Source organism: Colletotrichum paranaense, assembly GCF_030867605.1.
Source record: "Colletotrichum paranaense strain IMI 384185 chromosome Unknown Scaffold_9.1, whole genome shotgun sequence".
Classification (NCBI taxonomy): domain Eukaryota; kingdom Fungi; phylum Ascomycota; class Sordariomycetes; order Glomerellales; family Glomerellaceae; genus Colletotrichum; species Colletotrichum paranaense.
In genome coordinates this window covers 1,853,093-1,874,059 of record NW_026848967.1, presented here as the reverse complement: position 1 = coordinate 1,874,059, position 20,967 = coordinate 1,853,093, and the positions used below count along the sequence as shown (strand labels likewise).

The 20,967-nt window shown below is 38.4% G+C and overlaps 3 protein-coding genes across 3 annotated transcripts; 1 reads left to right on the top strand and 2 right to left on the bottom strand.

Annotated features, from left to right (window-relative positions):
- Nucleotides 1-276: 276 nt before the first annotated feature.
- CPAR01_11383 (major facilitator superfamily transporter) lies at nt 277-4,348 on the bottom strand (the record flags this gene model as incomplete). The annotated part of the gene is made up of 6 exons (XM_060495642.1): nt 277-1,275; nt 1,345-1,731; nt 1,796-1,933; nt 2,078-2,137; nt 2,561-4,214; nt 4,293-4,348. The coding sequence occupies 6 exons, from the start codon at nt 4,346-4,348 to the stop codon at nt 277-279; spliced, it is 3,294 nt and encodes a 1,097-aa protein (XP_060345990.1).
- A 12,054-nt stretch (nt 4,349-16,402) lies between these two features.
- On the top strand, nt 16,403-17,845 carry CPAR01_11382 (UDP-glucuronosyl/UDP-glucosyltransferase; the record flags this gene model as incomplete). The annotated part of the gene is made up of 1 exon (XM_060495641.1): nt 16,403-17,845. The coding sequence occupies one exon, from the start codon at nt 16,403-16,405 to the stop codon at nt 17,843-17,845; it is 1,443 nt and encodes a 480-aa protein (XP_060345989.1).
- A 154-nt stretch (nt 17,846-17,999) lies between these two features.
- On the bottom strand, nt 18,000-20,389 carry CPAR01_11381 (metallopeptidase; the record flags this gene model as incomplete). Its single annotated transcript, XM_060495640.1, has 4 exons — nt 18,000-18,050; nt 18,109-18,275; nt 18,335-20,267; nt 20,342-20,389. The coding sequence occupies 4 exons, from the start codon at nt 20,387-20,389 to the stop codon at nt 18,000-18,002; spliced, it is 2,199 nt and encodes a 732-aa protein (XP_060345988.1).
- Nucleotides 20,390-20,967: the final 578 nt, after the last annotated feature.

Below are 20,967 nucleotides of genomic sequence, written 5' to 3'. Positions count from 1 at the left end.
GTTGCGTTTCTTACAATATCGGGTTCATGGTTGACTTCAGGTCTAGCTAGGAAGGTGACCTTTTCCAGACGGTTGTAGTAATTGTTCTTGGTCTATTCCACTGCTTCAAGCTCGGGTGTTCGTTGTGAATTTATATTAATCTGGGATCTGATGACTGAGATATGATGGAATTCAACGCTTTTGCAACCACCTCCGTACCGTTCCCGTGACTCTAACTACCTTTAACCTCCATCCTCTATAATCGACTATGACGATACCTGTAATATTTAAAAGTACTCAATCTTGAGCTCCTCGCCCTAGAGCCCGTATCTTTGCGCCCCAGAACCAAAGAACGACGGGGCATGGCAGTCCAACTCCTATGAACACAAATGCCAGCAGACTATTTCCCCAGCCGTATCCGAGCCTGCTAAACAGTTGTGGGGCGAATATGGGGAAAGCGAAACCAAACACGTTGGACAGCATACGTGCTGCCGCGCTTGCCGATGCAGCATGTTTGAATTCATCAATCAAGTAAGCGTTTATTGCAGAACCCGTGATGAACGTTCCGCAAGTAAAGATAGCGGCGCCGACATCCACGAAAGCCCAATGCATGCCCCTCCCTGCCGCCCATCCATACCAGAACAAACCTACGGGGAGGAGAATGACACCAATGATGAGGTAGGGCACTCGAAACTCCGGAGTTGTCTCGCCATTGGATATGTCTCGGAGGCGTCGAAAAATGTAGTCCATGAGTGGACCTCCAGCCTGCGAAGAGATTGTGATGCCGATGGCTAGAGCAATGTAGTTGAGCGTACTTTGGGTTTGTGATTGGCCGTATTTGTCCATCCAAAGGCTGGCAAATGACGAGAGAACGAGCACGTAGAGACCGAAGCTGATTGCCCAAATCCATGATATAATCAGGATGATTGGACGACTGGTTAGGATTATCATCGGTCTGAGAAGATGGATGGATAGTCCCTTGGAAAGCCCCCTGTGGACAACTCCGGTCCCGGGCTGATCGAAGCAACTGCGGCTGCTCGGGAATTGACTTTTAAGTCTGCGCTGAAGCAAGATCGGTGTGTAGGTCTCATGGACTAAGAAGTATGCGATGAAAGTGTTTCCTGCTGAGAATATGGACAATATCCAGAACAGCCACCGCCACTCGATGTGATCTGACACAAGCCCGCCAACGATGGGGCCGAGCGCGGGGCCAAAGTAAGGGATGAACGATGCTATTGCAAGAGATTTACCACGGTCTTTGGCCCGGTACATGTCAGCCATGATGGGACCTGTCAACTATCAACCATCGTCAGTTCATGCCTAGGTATGTAGGAATTAGTGAGAATGTAATCGGGGTTCAAATACCACTACACCAGCACTGGCTCCGCAACCGGACAGGAACCTTCCGGCAATCATCAACGGCGCACTCTTTCCGACGGGACATAGTGCATTCCAAAGCTGATAGAAGCAACACGAACCGATCCAGACAGGCTTTCTCCCATACATCTCAGACAAAGCTGCGATTAGGAAAGGGGCAAGTGCTTGGCCCAAAACGAATAGCGAGAAGGTGATTTGTGTTGTGGTAGCACTGATACCAAGATCTCGCGATATTTGTGGTAGAGCGGATGCCATCATGCTGGTTGACATGAGAGTGATCAACTGCCCAGTTGAAATCAGTACCGCAATTGTAATCTTGCGATGCGTCGGCCAGTTGTAGGGATCATGGGGGTCATCTAGACCTTCCCAAGTTGCCTATTCACGAACAGAACATGTGAGCGATTGCCGCCGCAAATGATGTGATAAATTGAGCCCTTACCCCCTGATCCTGATACAATTGTTGTAGTCTCCCCTTAACAGCCTCATCTGCGGCTATTGTTGGTACCGTGGTTACAACCTTGTATTGGTCGCCTCCACTCGCATTATTAATCTCCATGTCGTCGAGATGACCATGTCCCTTATGATCCATACTTTATGAATTCAAACGCGCAAAAGGTGGTCCGGGTTGAAGTTTTTGGCGAAATAAACGGCCGTCCGGCAGAGCAGTGTGGTAATCTGTTAGAAGAACCTCGAGTATTTATATTCGTAGAGCCAGTCTTACGTCGATGACCGACTGATACTCGGCTCCGAGGCCCAGAAGTCGGAATCCTACATCGTCCCCCTGATCAGCTTGAGCCCAGGCTGCATGAGACTAAGCCCTCCGTATTTTGATGAACTTCAGATTGAAGTAAATTCACATCTCGATGCTTTCAGATCCGAATCTTCAAAGACAATACATAGACCCAAGCATTTTCCTGAATATTGACTCAACTGGAGGTGTATCTTTAGGGATATCAGAGAAGCATTCCAGAATAGTTTTTCGTTCAATAATAATAGAAAGTACGCATCTTCTCCTTTGGCTCGTACGTGGTACCTTAAACAATGACTTGATTAGGAAAGTGAAAAGAAGAACTAAGTGCAAGAGTCAACGACCAGCACAATGCTGACTTCCGAGTAAGATGATGTAGAGGGTACGAGCATCCAATATCAAAGATAGTTTCCCTGTCAATTTTGTCTCCTGTTTATAGCGACCCAGGCCACTCACACCCTGAATATTCAGTCTCCGATGATGATCAATTGTCGAGTCTGCAATGTCTTCGGCGATCATGGCTGTACCGATTACTTGAAATCTCGCGTAGCTTTCGGTACTGCGATCCACCTTTCGCCTGCCTGTTGGCCTCACGAGCAAAGCCGTCTTGGTGCCTCCAACCCAGCATACAATGTCTCCCAGCGCTGCTTTGCTTGGAACGACCCCCATTTTCCACTCAGGACTTTGATCAGAGTGACGACCAGTCTGCAGCTGATACAGGAGAGTTTCAGAGCCTTGAGAGTCCTCGGTGATGTCATACGATGAATGGTCGGGGTGGCTTGAGGAGCTTCCAGGAGATCCCAATATGTGCTTGTTTTGCTCCATCCAATATAGCAAATTGCTCACAGGGTAATTGCGATCAATTCGATCCTCCCAGATGACAAGACTAGATTGATTGAAGCACATTTGTCCAATGACCCTGTCCTCTTTGTTCAAGATAGCCCCTATAAGATCGTCGCTCTGCCTGCAGGCATTTCCAAGATCGTCTCCGTAGTTGGTTTGGACCCCATGGGACCACTCGTCGACTTTATCTAGATTGCCAGCCACGTCTTTCACTGAAGGGCCTAGAGATCGAATAGTTCCAAGGAGATATCCAGTCAATTTGAATGCGTGGGGGTGTATATATCCATATTGGAGTGAGATAAGTTGTCTCTCAGGTTCTGCAACATAGGGTCTCAAGATTTGTTGAATGGGTGTGCTTCGTGTCCCCATGAGAAGGAATTTAACCAAATTTGCGTGCGATAAAATATCAAGTTCATTCTCATCATCGAACATGCTTCGGCTGTTCATGAACCCCATCGTTTCGGTCCAAATTTGAATCACTGACTTGTCATAGTCTGGGCTGGGGTAACCATTGCCATCCACTGCTAGACCAATCAGCCCAAAGATCTTATCTTTTGGGTCTTGGCATCGAGACTTCTGGTGATCGTGAAGAAGACGTCTCAAAGTATGAGAACCCTGGTATTTCTGTTCGACTTGCTGGTTTAATCGAAGTGGCCCTTCATTCGTGACGCTGTGGTGGGTCATCATCCTGATGAAATTACCCCAACTCAACTCCATGTTTCCAAAGCAGACCCGCCTCTGCCTAGCATGTCCGATCTCTTGAATGATCCAGACTCGGTTCCAGTACTCGTCTTTCGCCAACCGAAGCACCATTTCGCGCTCGCATTCCAAATTTGTCGCATGTTCGTCGTTGGCCTCGCCGGATTCCGTCGCAGTGGTCGGGCTTTCATCCATCGAGCTCTCTTCTGGAGCAAAGCGAGCCTCAAGAGGGCCCATTCCCTCTTGGAATTGTGAATAAGTACTTCCCAACCAAACAACGACTGTTTGTGCTCTGAAGTAAATATGTCTCATAATGGCAACCTGCCTGTTGCGCTCCTGCACATTCGCTTGGTCAATGCAGATCGCGTCAACCCACAGAAGTCCGCCATTGCCTCTATTCTGGAGGTAGAGCAGAGCATCATAAAGATTCCTCCTCACGACGAATGGATGACCATTGAGCACAATCGTGTGCACAGGAGCCTCTTCGCCCCATCTGTATGACAGAGCTTCGTAGCTTGGCTTTTCACCGAATGCAATATGATTCAAGGCGCAACTTATGGTAGGGTCGCTGTCATTTTTCGCAGGGTGAATACTCAAGAATCTCGTGCAGTCGACCCCTTTTTCCAAGGGCTAATATTGGAAAGACGCGGTCTTGTCTATCAGTTTCGGTTCAGAGCGGCGTTTCGACTCGTTGGCTGACATCGCTGATGGAATATTCGTAACAGCTTCCCAGATCTTTCAGAAGCTAGACACGAGTCCCGTGTTAAAAGCTCACGCGTAGTAACTAGACAAGATTAAATGAAAACTTTAAGAGTTTTATTATTAGGGCAGTATTATTTAGCTATTAGGGTAATAATTTACTTTTATTTAGTCCGTGTGACTAATTAGAGACTACTAATTTTTAGCGTACCTTCCCTAGCCTACTTCCCGTACTTACCGCGCGGGCCTAAGCTTATAACTTAGTACGTACTACTACTTTTACCTACCTAATTACTTACCTACTTAATTTAACTTACTTCTATTTCTACTTCTACTTAACTACTTCTATTTCTAACCTCTATTACTATATTATTACCGTCGCATAGTTAATTAATAATAGATTTATTACGAATTTTAATATTAGTAATCGATTTAAAAGACTTTTATAATACTACTAATATTTTTTTATATATTAAAAACTTATTAAAAGACTGCGCGCCCGTTAATTTAATTAACGATTTTATAGCTAACCTCTAGTTATTCGCCCATAACTACGGCTTTATAATTATTTATTATAACGTATTTAATTACGTTAATAGCTAGGCTATTTATTATATTTTATAATATAACTATAATACCGTTTATTAAACCCGTACTATTAACTTTTACTAATTAAAGATATAAAAAGTCGGCTACTTTTAATAAGTATTACGGCTAGCTAGTCATAATAAGTATATTAACAAAAGTTAAGGCTACGAGTACTAAGTAAATAGTATCGTAGTTATAGATAGCTTCCCTAAAGCTATATTTATAAGTCGTAAGGTAAGTAAGGCTTTAATAATTAATCGTAGTCTTATTAAAAAGGGTTCTTAGTAAAAATAGCTAAAAGCGATCGTAAGATCTAATACTAAGTTAATTACTAAAAAAGTTATAAGAAGTCTATCCTTAAGCCCGGCTTAAGTCTATATTATATATAAATCTCGTTTTTAAATATATTTTTTATAATATTCCTATTTACTATTATTTAACTATTTACCGGACGGTCGTCCGTCCTACTTATTTACGATCGTCCGTCCTACTTATTTATAAGCGTTCGTTTTTTATCTTATTATATAATCGTAGTTACGTAACTTATTTATAGTTTTTCTATCCCGAGAAGAGTTACCCTAAGTTCGTATTTTTATATATATAGTATAGTAGCCGCTATAGGTCCCGTAGGGCGGGGCCCTAGCCTTATTATACATATTAAGTTATAATATTAGCTTCTCCTCTTAAAAGTCTAGTCCTTTAGGCCTATAAGTAGGTCGTCTATTCTTAAGTTAGGGAATTGTTAAGTATTTTTTTAAAATATACTAATACGATATTAGGTCGAATTAAAAAATCGAAATCTTTAATAGCTACGTCTCGTTATAAATTATTATATATTATTCGTTTCTTTAACGAGGGTATAAAAATAATACTTTATTTAAATTATCGCTCGCGGGGGGTCCGTTATTTAGTTCTTTTTAATTCTGAGGTTTATAGAATATATTACTATTTAGGTATTTCGTACAATACTTCTATTAATATTATTTATATTCGTAAGTATTATATTTTTATTTATTAAGTCTTGGCTAATTGGGTATAGTTAGTTAGTTAGTAACGGAGTTTAATTATCTTAATTATAAAAAAAAAGTAGAAAAGTTATAGTTTTAAAAAAGAGCTACGGAGTTATAAAAAAAGGCTAAGGCTTATTAGTAGGCTTAGGCTAAGTTAAATAAGTCGTTATCTAAGTTAGAGCGTCTTCGTTTTTAAAAGTAAATAGTATTTAAAAAGAGTCGGATTATATTAGAGGAGTTCCTTAAGGATTCTAAAAATATTTCCTTAGTAGCTCGTAAGGTATAGGCTAATAGTACTTTTAGGATTATTAATTAGGACGCCGTAATAGCTAGGAGTTCTAGGTTTAATTTTAACTTTAGTACCCCTCGAGAAGTTATTAAGAGTTCCGGAGGTTCGTAATAGGTTCCTATATATTCTCTTTATATCCGTAGTTTTTCTATTTAATAAGGTATTCCTTCTTATTATCCTTTATTCTATAGTTAATAATTCGTTTAACTTTATATTCTAATTAGTTTAGTTTAATAATAATATAATCTTCTATATATAAACTTCTTAGTATAGGCTCGAGTAATAAGATATAAAAGACGGGATAATATCGTATTATATTTAGTAGTCTTAATTCGTAATTAACTAGTAAGACTTTTTTAATAATTTTAAAAGGTCTAAGTTTTTTATAGTTTAATTTATTACTTAGTTATTTCGTTTTAATATTATAGCGAAGGAGATAGGTACTATCCCCCTTTTCTAAGGATAGTCCTCTAATCCTTAATCTATTTATATTTTTCTTTATATACTATTATACGAACTCGAAGTTTAATAAGGCTTACCTATAGATCTCTTTAAGTTTACTTACGTCTACTATAGCTTTTATAGCTTATAGTCCTTATTATACTTCTCTATATATAGTTAGTTAGAATCTATAGTTAAGGTAGAACGGGGATTCTTTTATACTTTCGCTAACTATATTATTATATACGAACTAGGCTATTAGTAAAAGTACTACCTAATTATCCTAGTCGTAGTTTATATAATAACGAAGGTATATCTCGAGGATCTAGTTAATCCTTTTTATTTATCTATCGGTTTATAAATAAAATAATATCGATAGTTTATAATCTATACTAAGTTACGAAATTAGAGATTTCTAAAACTTTAAAATAAATAGCTTATCTCTATTAGAAATAATTTCTTTTAGTAAACCGTAGTTTAAAAATATAACCTTAATAAATATATATACTAAGTCTTCTATAGTACTTAATTCTTTATAAGGAATAAAATATGCGAATTTAGTAAGTCGATCGACTATAACTAAGATATTATCGTACTATACTTTAGTAAATAGTTCCTTAGATTTTAGTAGTTTAATAATAAAGTCCTATATAATTAAATACTATACTTCCGTTAGTAGTTATAACGGTTATAGCTCGCTATAGGGTTTATATAAGCTATTCTTACTCTTTTTATAAATCGCGCAGTCCTTAATTACTTTTATAATTTTAATATATATAGCGGATTTATTATAATACTAGCGAATCCGTTTCTATATTTTAATAACTCCTTAGTAACCGTATACTAGTATACTATAAATTTCTATAATAAGCTTAGGGGTTATCCTTTTAGTTGGGCTAATATTAATCCTTTTAGCTATTATAAGAAGCTTCGTAGTTAATATAAGGCTACCGTCCTTCTTTTATTTAAAAATAACTTATATTTCTTTAGGGACCGTAACCTCGTAATTAGGTCTTTTACTAAGAGCGTCTACTCTACTATTTTCTAAACCTTTTTAATAAATAATTTAGAAGTTATATTTAGATAGGAATTCGCTCTATCTAACTTATCGTTTATTTAGATTCTTATTTATTATAAAGTTTATAAGGTTCTTATAGTCTATATAGACTATAACTTCGTATTTAGTTCCAGATAACTATAATCTCTATTCTCAAAATACTTCGATAATAGCTATTAGTTCTTTATTATAAATTTACTAATTTAATTCTACTCTATAAAATACCTTAGAATAGAAATAATATAAATAAAGCTTTCTTTATTCGTCCCGTTATCCTAGGACCGCTCTTATAATAAAATCTAAAGTATTAGTCTCGATTTCGAAAGGTTTTTAGGGGTCCAGGATTATAATAACTAGTTTAAAAACGACTATATTCTTAACTTTAATAAATACTTCTTCGTACTTAGGGTCCTAAATAAATAGGGTATCCTTTTATATTAAGTTATTAAGAAGTTTAACTATATTAGTATAGTCCTTAAAAAATCGTTAATAAAAGTTAATAAATCCTAAGAATCCTTATACGTCCTTAACGTTCTATAATATGGGCTAGTCCCTAACTACTTCTACCTTTAATACTTATATATAGATTTATCTTAGTATAATAATATATCTAAAGAAGTTTACTTTCTATATATAGAACTCGTACTTAGAGGGTTTAGCATATAGTTTAGTATCTTAGAACTTCTAAAATATTATATAAATATACTTCTTATATATTTCGAAGTCGGGGGAGAAAATAAGGATATTATTAATATAAATAATAATAAAAATATTAACGTACTCCCAAAGTACGTAGTTAACTATTATTTAAAAAGTTATTAGAATATTAATAAGTCCGAAGGGTATAATAAGGTATTTAAAAAGTCCTTTATAAGTTCGGAATACCGTTTTTTACTTATTTTTTTTTTTAATTCGAATTTAGTTAAATATTTTTTTAAGATCTATAGTAATAAACTAGTTAGCTCCGTAAAATAGATTTCTAAGCTCGGTAATAAGTAATAAGGGGTAGTAATTCTTTTTCATAATTTCGTTAAGTCTCCTATAGTTAATAATAAGTCTTAATTTTCTACCCTTTTTTAATATAAAGAATAAGGGGAATCTTATAGGAGAATTTAACAGTTAAATATATCCCTTTTCGAGCTTCTTATTAATATATTCGTTAAGATATTCTTATTCTTCTTAATTTATTAAGTATATTAAAAAGAACCTAGGTTGCGCTCCTTCCTTAAGTTCGATTTCTATATCCTAGCTACTATATTCTAATAATCCTATTTCTTCGGGTTCTATAAATAATTTTATATATATTTAGTACTCTTTAGGTATAGTTTAGAGTCGTTACGATCCTCGATCGTTAGTACTATATACGAACTTCCTAGAGCTTTCTACCGTTTTAATAAAAGCTATATATTATATTTATTCTCGTTTTTTAGGAGTTACTAAAAATCCGTTTAAACCCTTTTTCTTTTTAGGTCGTTTAGTAACTAGATTTTCCTAGAGGACCTAGCTAGTAGTCTAATCTATCCGTAAGTTATATTTTCGTAACTACGAGATTCTTAAGATAACGTTAATATCTCCGATCTTCGTAATATCGTATTATAGTTATTCTTACTAATTATTAATATATATTAAGAGGTATACGGTCTCCTAATTAATATATCTATAGTTATAGTTAACTCGTTCTCTTTTTATCGTTTATAGTCGATATAAGTTATCTTTCTATACCTATAATAGGTTAAGTTCATTTACTATTCTTAGTAAAATATAAGTTTTTTATGCGCTATTATTAATAATAGCGTTTAGTCCTCGTCTATAGATATCGAGGTTAACTCGTAAATATGCGTCGTTACGCTATCTAGTTATATATAAGAACTTTTCTTTTATTTTCGCCTTTTATCGTTCCTTCGTAATTAGCTTTCTTAGTTTTTTATTATCTATTTCTTTAGGCAGTTCCTTTATTTATATCTCTCTTAGTATTCCCTCTATACCTTAGCTTTTCTAACGTAATAGATTTAATATTAATTATATCTATAATCTTCTTATTCTATATATTCGCTATTAAGGCACTTTATAAGAAAACTAGGGTCTAGGCTAAATATTACTTTATTATTATCGTTAAAGCTTAGTAACGTCTAACTAAGTAGCTAGTTTTTTACGTAAATATCCCTAATAAGTTTATTATCGTACCTTTATAAATAGAAACGGCTATTTTATTTATATATAAAGTGCTAAAGGTATTTATCGTCTAGGTACTCTACCTAAAACAATTCTTTATAAAAAGGGTCTTTAGGGTCGAGTAGAGAATAGTTTTTATTTATATAGGGGGTTATCGCGACCTTCTTACGTTCTTTAGTTCTATAGAACTAAATAGTCTAGTTATTCTTAAATAGGTAAATATATTTATACCGTAATTCGTTATTATCCTTTTAAGAGCTAGTATTATTAATACTAAGCGGGGCCTTATAATCGATCTCTATCTAAGCACGTCGTTAAGTAACGTTACGAGGTTCGTCCGAATTATAGGGTAATTCTACTTCGTTAAAATAAAAAGAGCTAGTTCTTATTTTAAAGTTTTCTTCTTTTTTAAGGTTAAAATTAATTTTTCCCTCTTTTATAACTCTAAAATTAAGGTTCAGTCTCTTAATTATTTCGATCTTATCTTTATATAAGAGGTCTTTAAGCTACTCTCTAACCTTATAAATAAATTTTCTATTACTATCTATTTTTCGTATTATATAAATAAACTTAGTTAGGAATTTATTCAAATCGAGTTCCCTTTTAAACTTAACGGGTTATTTTTAGTTTATATAGTTTTATTATACTATATAAACGAGGCTACTTATAATTTCTTTTATATTAAGTCCTCTTTTTTTAAACTTAAAGAGTTACTCCCTTATACTAACTAGGAGTTTTTATTTAATTCGTCCTTTAAAGAAGTAAAATATATTTTTTATAACGGGGTCTATCTTAGCTTTCTTTTCTATATTTTTATAAATTTAAGAAAGTATTATAATATATTCGATATTATTTTTTTTAAAAATATAGGGTTAGTAAGCAGGTATTTTTTTTTTTTTTATTACTACCGCTAGGGTCCTAATAAATAATATAATATCGTATCTAGATCGTCCCTTATCTTTAAGTTATTTTAAGTACTATCCTATTTATTCCTTATTATCTTAGTAAATAAGATAGCTATTATTATAGTAGGCTATTTATAAGAGTTATTTATAGGAGACTTCCTTACTTATAATATTAGCTCGCTTTTCTAAAATAGGTTAGTATTAAATACGCTTAAGTTATTAATAATCTCTAGCTATATATCCTAGCTTATTATAGTTATAGTATTTAAAGTCTTTTTTTTACTATAATTTTTCGCGTTTAGTAATACTAAGGTCTATAGGTCCTCCGTATTATCTATAAAACGTACTTTGTTACTATTAGTTTCTTAAGTTATTTTAGTAGTTACTTAGTAATTTATTATAGTTCTAATATTTTTTATTAGAATTAGCTTAAGAGCGTCGTACCTCTCTCTTTTTTTTATATCGTTTATATAATTAAGTATCAATCTTAATAACGAGCTCGACGTACTATAAGAATTCTATTAGTATTTCCGTTTTACTAAGTTCGTTCTTAACTTTATTTTTTAGTCCTTAGTAAAACGAAAAGATATAGGTTTCCTTAGTAAAATCAAGTCGTATTACGAGTCTCCTAAACTTAGTAGCGTAGTATAAAATAAACTTAGTCTATCGAAAGTTAGCTAAGTCTCTCTTAGCTTATCGCTTTTTATTAGGGTCTTAGAATAGGGATTCGAGGGTGCTCTAAAATCCTACTATATTACTAAAAATATTCGTAGTTTCCTCCTTATAGTAAGGTAAATAACCGTTATTACTAAAGAATTCTTTTTAAAAGGGCTCGAACTACTCTAGGGCTCGTCTTTTAAAAAAGGTTACTACGTAAATAACTCGTTCGGTCTTATTATAAAAGTTAGTAGCGTAAAACGTTTAGTAAGTTCTAATCTAAATTAAAAATCCCTTAAAACGTTTAGTAGTTCCGTTAAAAATAATAGGTATATTAAGTTTAAGTTTTTTTTACCCGTCTATAAAAGTCTTAATAATACTAGTAGCGGCCCAGAGGGTTCTAACTTCTTATTCTAAGTCGTTTACTTCTCTTTTTTTAATTCCTAAGTTAGTTATAGCTTCGTTAACTATATTTTAAAGGGCGGTAATATCTTTATTATTTTTAACTAAAGTTACGGCTATCTAAGTAGAGTTATTATTAAAAAGCTCCGCGAGTTCTTTATTCCGCTTATTACTTTTCTTAATAGTACGTCGTATTTTTTTATAATTTACCTTTTTAAAAACCGCATTACTATTAGAGTCGTAAGTAATATTAAGTATCTTATTATCCTCGACCCTAGCTAGCTCGCTAGCTAAGTTAATAAGTTATTTAGAGTTAGATAAAGGGGTACTTAGGGTCTTAAAAAATATCGTCGTTCGTTTTACTACTTAGTAAGTCTCGTAGGGTTAACTTACTAAATAAAAGTAATTAAAGTATTATAGCTAGCTAGTCGTAGTAAGTATATTAATAAAAGTTAAGGCTACGAATACTAAGTAAATAGTATTATAATTATAAATAGCTTCCCTAAAGTTATATTTATAAATTATAAAATAAGTAAGGCTTCGGTAATTAATCGTAGTCTTATTAAAAAGGGTTCTTAGTAAAAATAGCTAAAAGCGATCGTAAGATCTAATACTAAGTTAATTATTAAAAAAGCTATAAAAAGTCTATCCTTAAGCCCGGCTTAAGTCTATATTATATATAAATCTCGTTCCTAAATATATCTTTTATAATATTCCTATTTACTATTATTTAATTATTTACTAGACGGTCGTCCGTCCTACTTATTTATAATCGTCCGTCCTACTTATCTATAGGTATCCGTTCCTTATCTTATTATATAATCGTAGTTACGTAACTTATTTATAGTTCTTCCGTCCTAAGAGGAGTTACCCTAAGTTTATATTTCTATATATATAGTATAGTAGCCGCCGCAGGTCCCGTGGGGCGGGGCCCTGGCCTTATTATGCGTATTAGGTCGTAATAGTAAGGTATAGCTATTACTCGTACTTAAAATAAAAAGAAGTAAACGTTTAGAATTAAAATAGGAGATTATGATTACGGCCTATCCTTCTATTTATTAGTCTACCCTACTTATTATTAACTTTCTTCTAACTAAACCGCCCTTATTAATAGCTTATCTAAGTATAATACTATTAAGCCTCGTAAGATCTTTATAATAATCCGTAACTATATACCCGACGTACTATTATATTTTAAATAAAAAGACGTCTATAATAAATAATAAAAGTAGTAACTCGAGCGCCTTAGTAGCAGGACCCCTACCTAAGTAATCTTTTATAATATTTAGACCCGCGGCCTCTACTACCGTATCTTATAAAATAAAGAAAACCTAGACCTACCTAAAGCTATATTATAAACCTACTTATAATATAAAAGAATATAAAAGCGCTTTTTATAAATAATAGGCTTCGATAATATATATAAAATAAATAAGTTTAAAATACCTCTTTTTTAAGTTACTAGTATTATAAATACTAGCTCGCTATTTAACTATACCTTTATTATTATCTTATTAAAACGCTACGAATTATATAACTTCCTTATATAATCGTTTAATACGATTTAATAAGAGGTAAGCGCCCAGGTACTAAGTATAACTATTACTAACTTCGAAAATACCCTTCGCTCGGCCCTACTTAAGGTCTTACTTACTATTTAACTCTAACTTTATATCTTCTATATTAATACGAATATAAACCTTAACGTTAAATATAAATAGCTAAGTAACGGTACTATAAAAGTTCTAAATAAGTTTAATATTAATAAGGATAAAGGAGCTATTAAAGTTTTTATATTAGCCCGTAAGGAGTAAAAGGCTACTACTACCGCCCTCTTTTACTACTTATAAACTACGGTACTTAATAAGATCTTACGTACTAATAAATTATTTACTATTTAGTAGCTCGAGGCTACCGAGTTCGAATATATACTTACGGGCTTTTACTAACTATAGGTATACGTATTTTACGTAAATTTAGAGTTTAATTTTAATACTATTTAGAAAAAACTCTAAATAGATTTTGCTAACTAAACTCTAGCTCTCTTATACCTAGTTAATACGTATATCCCCCTCCGCTATTAATAAGCTTAGTACTTTATTAGTAAGTATAAGAATTTTAGTATACGTACGAACTTACTTACCGAGACTGCTTATAAAAACCTAAAATCTTACGTTATTATTAACTACGCAGACTTTTATACCGTTTTTTAAATAATTAATAAAATACTAACTAATAAAAAAAAGGGGTACGTTAAGGCTACTACTATTATAAAATCTTATACTTACTATAAATATCTCTACTAATTATAGCTTAGTAATATAACTAAGTAAGTAAGATATAAAACTCTAGATCTTATAGCTTATTAATACTGAATTACTTTTATTATAATACTATTACTTACTAACGAGAATCTACCTAGTTTTTAGCCTTATTATAAGCGCTTTACGAACTAATATAAACTATCCTATAGCTATAAAATCCTCGAGATCCTAAAAACGATTAGAAGTTAGTTAACGAAGTATAATATCTACCTACGTTAATAGCTCGAGTAGCCCCTAGTACGTTAATCTATCCTACTTATAAAATACATACTAACCTCCCTAAGATTTTAATAATACCTTAATATAAATTAAGGATCCCCGTATTATAACTAGTTTACGTAAGTAGCTACGTAATTAAAAAATTCTAAATCTAATATTTATACTTATAAATAGTATCTTATTATTAAGTAACCTCTTATTAAATAGCTTACTATTATTAAATAAGTAGCCTAGACTACTTCGTAAAGTTACGAACCTAGCCCCGTAGCTAATAAGGGTAAGTATTTATTATAACCGGTTAGTATTTAAATATAATATAGAGGACGAATTAATAATAGAGCTACTATAAGAAATTATCTAGGATTATATTATAGTTAGAGGAGACGTCTTAATATTAACGAGATATAATAAACGTCGTACTAAGTAGCTACTAGTATTTACGGCGCTAGAGAATCTCTAACCTAGTTAATTAGCTAATAAGAGGCCGTAGTTAAGGATAGTTTTAATAATTTTAATAAAAATCGAGATTTAACGAGATCTCTTAATTACTATAATAAAAGCTAAAATAATTTTCGAATTATATTACTTTACGTAAATAGCTAAAAATAATCTAAGTACCTAGATAGAATATAAGGTAATTATACTAGTTATAGCTAATATAGGATACGTAAGCTAAAAAAAAAACTCTAACGATCTAGACGCTATAATTAGTTAAAAAAGTAGATTACTACCCCAATAGCTAAACAGTACTACCCTAATAGCAAAACTCAACTTTAAAAGTAGGAGAAAAACCTTTCGAGATAATTAGAACTACTAGGCAAGCAAATGCAACCAGCAAAAGAGTCCCTCGTAAAATTAATTAGTTAACCTTGTATTACCCCTTAATTTGCTATTGCCTAATGGAAGCCTTACTTTAGGCAGCAGGGCGGTTGACGACGAACTTCAATTGGCGTGAACTCGACGTGCATGAAGGCAGCCAACGGTCATTAAACAAGACAGCCGGTCATCTGAGCCTGAAGCGCGACAGTATTTCATTGGTTCACACAGCCACTCTGGTCTCGACCGCGAGTGCTTAGCATTTACATTCCCTAAGATTGACCAGAGAAGTGTTCTTGCACACTGGTCTGCACATTCCGCGAGGTTATAACTATCGGTATCAATGACACAAGCTTCTAAGCTCTGGATTTCTAGGAGATCTCATGGTGATCATCCTATCTATGCCTGATTGTACTGTTAAAATAGTATTGGTCTTAAGGCCGGACCAACTACCTTTCCCGACTTTCATCCAGTAGTCTAGAAAACTTTTCGCTTCGCCTCTCGAAATTCATGGGCTCCAGAATACTGTGTACGTAGACGTAGCTCAGACTTGGGTTCAACTGATGACCTGGTACTGATACCGCTATCTCAACACTTATCGCGGTCCCCGAGTCAGGCGATCATGAATATGTAATTCAATTCCACCTTCCCCATACGTGTGTGGTTTTCAAACTCAAAATAGATGAAAGAAGGCAAGGGGCCTCCATGCAGTGAATCCAGCGATTACAAGGGTGAGATCAAAAAGAAATCCCATTTCGCTGGGATTCAATGACATTGGGATGTCATAGACTGAGTACACAAAAGCAGTAGATGGGACTGACATCAATTCCAAGGCCCAGTATCATGGATCAGGGCAGTCGATATGGCTTTGATACTGTCAGAAACGCTCCATGTCAGAAGTCGAATCTAGGTGGTTCTGGGGCTCGATCCTAGGCTGACTCGTGTACATCTAGACAAGCTTTGATCTTCAACCTCAGGGTTCCTCATTCGTACTGCCCCTGCTTATCTGACAGCAATCTGGACCCCGGATCCATCAGCTAATTGAGTTAGCTCTGATAACGAGAGCTGGGCAACTCCCTCGTCTCAACACCTGATCTCAACGACGACTTGCCAAGAGGCCAGAAATATTGAAGCATTTCGTTCTTTTCTGGTAGCTCATGACATCCGATCAGACACAATGTTAATCCAGGAAAAGACAAAACCTTGGATTCTCTATGCTGTACCCCCACGTGAGGGACACATGCGACCAGCGCTTCAAATCACCAAACATCTCGTCAGCAGCGGCTTCGACGTCACGGTCTTGGGAACAAAGAGGTGGAAGCCGATAATTGAGGCAGTCGGCGCCCACTTCAGTCCCATCATCGGACTCTGGAAAACCCTCGACGATCCATCTCGCTGGCCAGACATCGCACACGCATCGGATCCAGCCACGAGACTTGCCGCATCTCTCGATGGGGGATTCAACTCGTTGCTACCAAGCGGGCTGGAGTCAGTGCGGGTGGCGTTGGCGGGTATGAGGCGACGAGAGCCCGGCTGCCAAATCATCGTTCTGTCGGATACGTGCTTTTCTGGGACGCTGGCGTTGAAGTTGGGCACCGACTTGCCAGAACTGTTTGCAGATGATGAGGTTGTTCGGACTATCGGGATCGGTGTCGTGCCAGTGTTCTGGACCAGCCCTGAGCGGCCACCATGGGGATCTGGACTCCCTTTCGATGACAGTGAGAAAGGGCGGACAAGGAATGCGAAAGCATTCAAGGAGACGTGGAACAGCGCTGCTGAAGATCGCGCGAGGTGGGTTTTGGGAATGATGGGATGTCCCAAGCCCGTTGAGTGCCTTTACGATGGACTCTCAACGAGCATGAAACATCCCTTCTGGGATGCATCGACGGTCTGTCACGACACAGTCCTGCAGATGTGTCTCCCGAGTCTTGAGTTTCCGTCATCCGACTGGCCACGGAAAATCAGGTTCGCGGGCACACTCCCGATCAAACCTATTCCAACTGACCTCACATATCCAACGTGGTTCAACGACGTTCTCTCAAACAGCTCATCTCTCCAGGTATCAAATCTCAATCGCAAGAAGATCATCTTTGTGGCCCAGGGAACGGAAGTCCTGGACCACAAGGAACTCATCATCCCGACAATGAAGGCCTTTGCTACACATTCCGATGTTCTAGTCGTCGCGTGTCTTTGCGTGACCGGAGCAACTCTCGACACAAGCACTTTCAAGGACGGGAAATTGCCCGCAAATGCTCGGGTGATGGATTACTTCCCGTATGACGCGATTCTGGCACACGCGGACGTCTTTGTGTCGAACAGCGGGTACGGAGGGTTTCAGCATGCGGCTTCGAATGGTCTTCCTATGGTGCAAGCAGGCAACACGTTTGATAAGCCAGACATTGGGAGAAGGATCGAGTGGTCTGGCTTGGGGGCGTTTCTAGCCGAGTCACCTCCATCTGTGAGCGCCGTGGAGCAGGCAGTCACAGAGGTTCTGGGTGATGAGAAGTATAAGAGACGAGCAGAGGAGCTTAGGAAAGAAGCGGGCACGTTTGATCCGTTGCTAATGATTGAAGAAGAGATTATGCTCTTAGCTCAGTCGACGGTGCCTTCGTCAAGCTAAGCGAATTGTGTGGTATTCAAATGACAACAAGACTAATCAGCAACCTGGCCTTGCAGGCAAAAGAGATACTGTACGCAATTATTCGATCATGACTTCTCTATCAGTGTAGATCTCCCAGGCTGGTTCAGCTCCAGCAACCGCAAGCCGTCGCCATCTACTCCTCGTCGTCCATTTCCTCCTCCCCATTCTCAAAATCTGCCTCACGCTAAAAGATGTTAGCTGTCTGTCTTCGGCGATGTCATATAGCAGCAAAAGATTCATACCCCGAGACCTCCTTCCGTGTTCTGAAGCTCCATCATTCCGTACACAACGTCCGGCAACTCAAAGTCTTTGGGAGCGGTAATGATACCAAACTCAACCAAGCCGTCAAAGTTGCTACCCCACCAGCTGCGGCCATAGAATCCGACAATGCACTCGTCTGCTTGCGCCTCTGTTTTGTTATACCAAGTCAGTAATCTCATGTGGCAAATTGGACACCAGATTACTTACCAAGAGTCGAGGTCTCGGGAACATCCTCATATCCCGTCAAAGCACCACCAGACGAGCCATCGCTCAGGTGAATCCTCATACCGCGCAGGGTGTCCTCCTCCCTAGACACCTCAATCTTGACAATATCTGCACCCTTAGGGATCTTAACCTCCTCAGAGGCATGACCGCCAAACGTATGCTCCCCACCACCCCACTTATTGATCCGAGGACCACAGTTCACACGATCGCCGCCAGGGAAATGCACATACGCGCCGTCAAGGATACATCCAGTCCGCACATCCACCGAGTTCGCCCGCACAACAGACCCATCGCTCTTCCGGCGTGTAAGCAGCGTCGCCCACGACCAGAACTTTTCTCCCTCGCCATCATCGGCCGACTCCTCGAGGTCCTTCGTCACGACGGATCGCTTGCGCAGAAGGACGTCCGACCCGGGAATGCGGACGTACGTGGTCGATGAGAAGAGACGCCAGAGATCGCGCACCGTCTTGGTCTTGCCGTTCATACCGAGCACGTAGAGCTTCAGGCTCTCGTCGCGGGAGAAGCGGGCTTCGAGTTCCTTGAGAGTGTAAGACACTTTCCAGGCCGGGCAATCCATGGATGGAAGGAGTTCAGATTTGTCGTTGAACTCCATGCGAGCGAGGTTGGCTGCGCAAGCAATCTCAACTCCGACATCATCAGTCTCAATGTTGATGAGTGAGACAGTCGGGGCGCTCGATCGCTGCACCGCTGACAGTCTGGTATCGCCGGGTAGCCAGAAGTGGTTGAGGGACCGGAAGGACAGGGCATCCCGCAGATCCCACCTAGCATCGTTCTCCGTCTGCCCATCAACCACGACAAAACCCTCCTTATTGATCTTCTGAGAGTACGCCGTCTTAACAAGGAAGTTTCGGGGCCAGTGGCCAGAGTACCCGCGCGCCATGATACCAGTCGTATGCGGAGCCCCAAAAGCATGTCCGACCTCGTGCAAGAACGCGCCCTGCCCGATCGAACAAGCCTCCCAGAACGTCCCGCACTCTCCGTTGTCGTCGCCGACAGTCTGTCCCGGGGCGCGAGTGTCGAGAAGACAGTCCGAGACTTCCTCTAGGAACCGAGGCCACGAGTACGTCAGGTGACTGCCCATCATGCCGAGGGACACACCAGTCGGGTTATGACATCCCAGTGCGGCGTGACCGAGGATGAGTTTCTTGCTCACAGAAAAGTGCGAATCAAGAATCATACCCGCGACAACTGGATGCGCCGAAGCCTCGAAAGGCGAACCCTGGGCCGCAAGGGCATCCAAAAAGTAGTCAAACAATCCATCTCTTGACTTTGCGGTCTCGTTCTGTTGTGCAACCTCCGCGTCACGGATCTCTGCCGTCGTCCTCTCCGATCGAACAATATGGACTTTGGCAGTAGAGCGCATGGCACCACTGTCAAAGAGAGCAGCTTCATGCAGCCCGTTCAGAAACTCGCGGCTAGTCGTGTCGGCAGCCCATTCCTCCTCCAGCCTAAAGGAGCGACGGCCGAGACCCTTGAGTCGCATGTCTTCGGCGGTGAGGGCCTGCCACATGTACGCAGACATGCGAAGCTTGGCGATGGCGGCATCGAGGGAAGCATGGGCTGTGGAAGAGGCACCGTGTTTGAGGGGCGGGCAGTCGATGAGGAGAGGGGAGTCCTTTGCGACCATTACGGCGAGGTGGAGAGGGGGTGATTGGAGGAGGGGGATGTATGTTAGGTTGAGCTCGTTGGCGATGGTTTGAGTGCCGGACGTGCGGGTGATGGTGAGTGTGTTGAGGCCTGGGGAGAGTAGGGCGATGATTTTGATCCTGTTATCTGCGATGGGCCAGGTTTGGGTTGGGAAAGTCGTGTTTGTGCTGTCGTTAGCCTCGACTGTTGCAAAGTCATCGCAAACGTTAGAGCCCGGCGTGTAGTTTCCTTTGATGATTACACAGCGCTATTTGAGGGCAAAGTCAGAAGCGTATCTTTCAGACGATGTGCTCTTGGTGATGGTGTGCGTTCATCACGTACCTGGTGAACCGTCTCACCGTCAGTGAAGTTGTTAAATCTGAGAGACATGGTGGCGGTTTCTTGAGCTGAAACGGGAGGCATCTGAATGTGTGAAATGTGATCTAAGGGATTCTTCTTATCGTAGAGAATGTACATATCCTGTACGTGTGTTGAGATAGGTTGTTGATGAGGATAGGCAACAATGATCTGCTTGAAGGTGATGACTCTCTTCATGTAAATTTCCAATGGCCGTTCCCTCTCATCTTTATATCCAGCAACTGCACATCAACTTCATATAATCTCAAGGATGAAGTCAAAGTCCTAACGCAACTCACATGGCATGGGACGGGGATGAATTTCAGGCAGAACTGCCACTAATAAACGCTACCGAGCGTCGCGCCGCTCAGCCGGGGTAGACTGCCTGATTTCCCCGGTACCATCGTCCCCACTTTTCCGGGGCTACCCCTGAACCGGGCCCGTTCCCCCAGGCCAGACTCTAGGCAGCATGGCGGTCGAGACCTCCCAATTCTTGAAGGATTATTCACGTAGTAAGGCAGTTTAAGAAGCTAATCTCATGGACACTCATCCCACAGAACGAGCAGACAATCAGGAAGCGGCGCATTAATGGGTGACTCATTTCCAAGGTC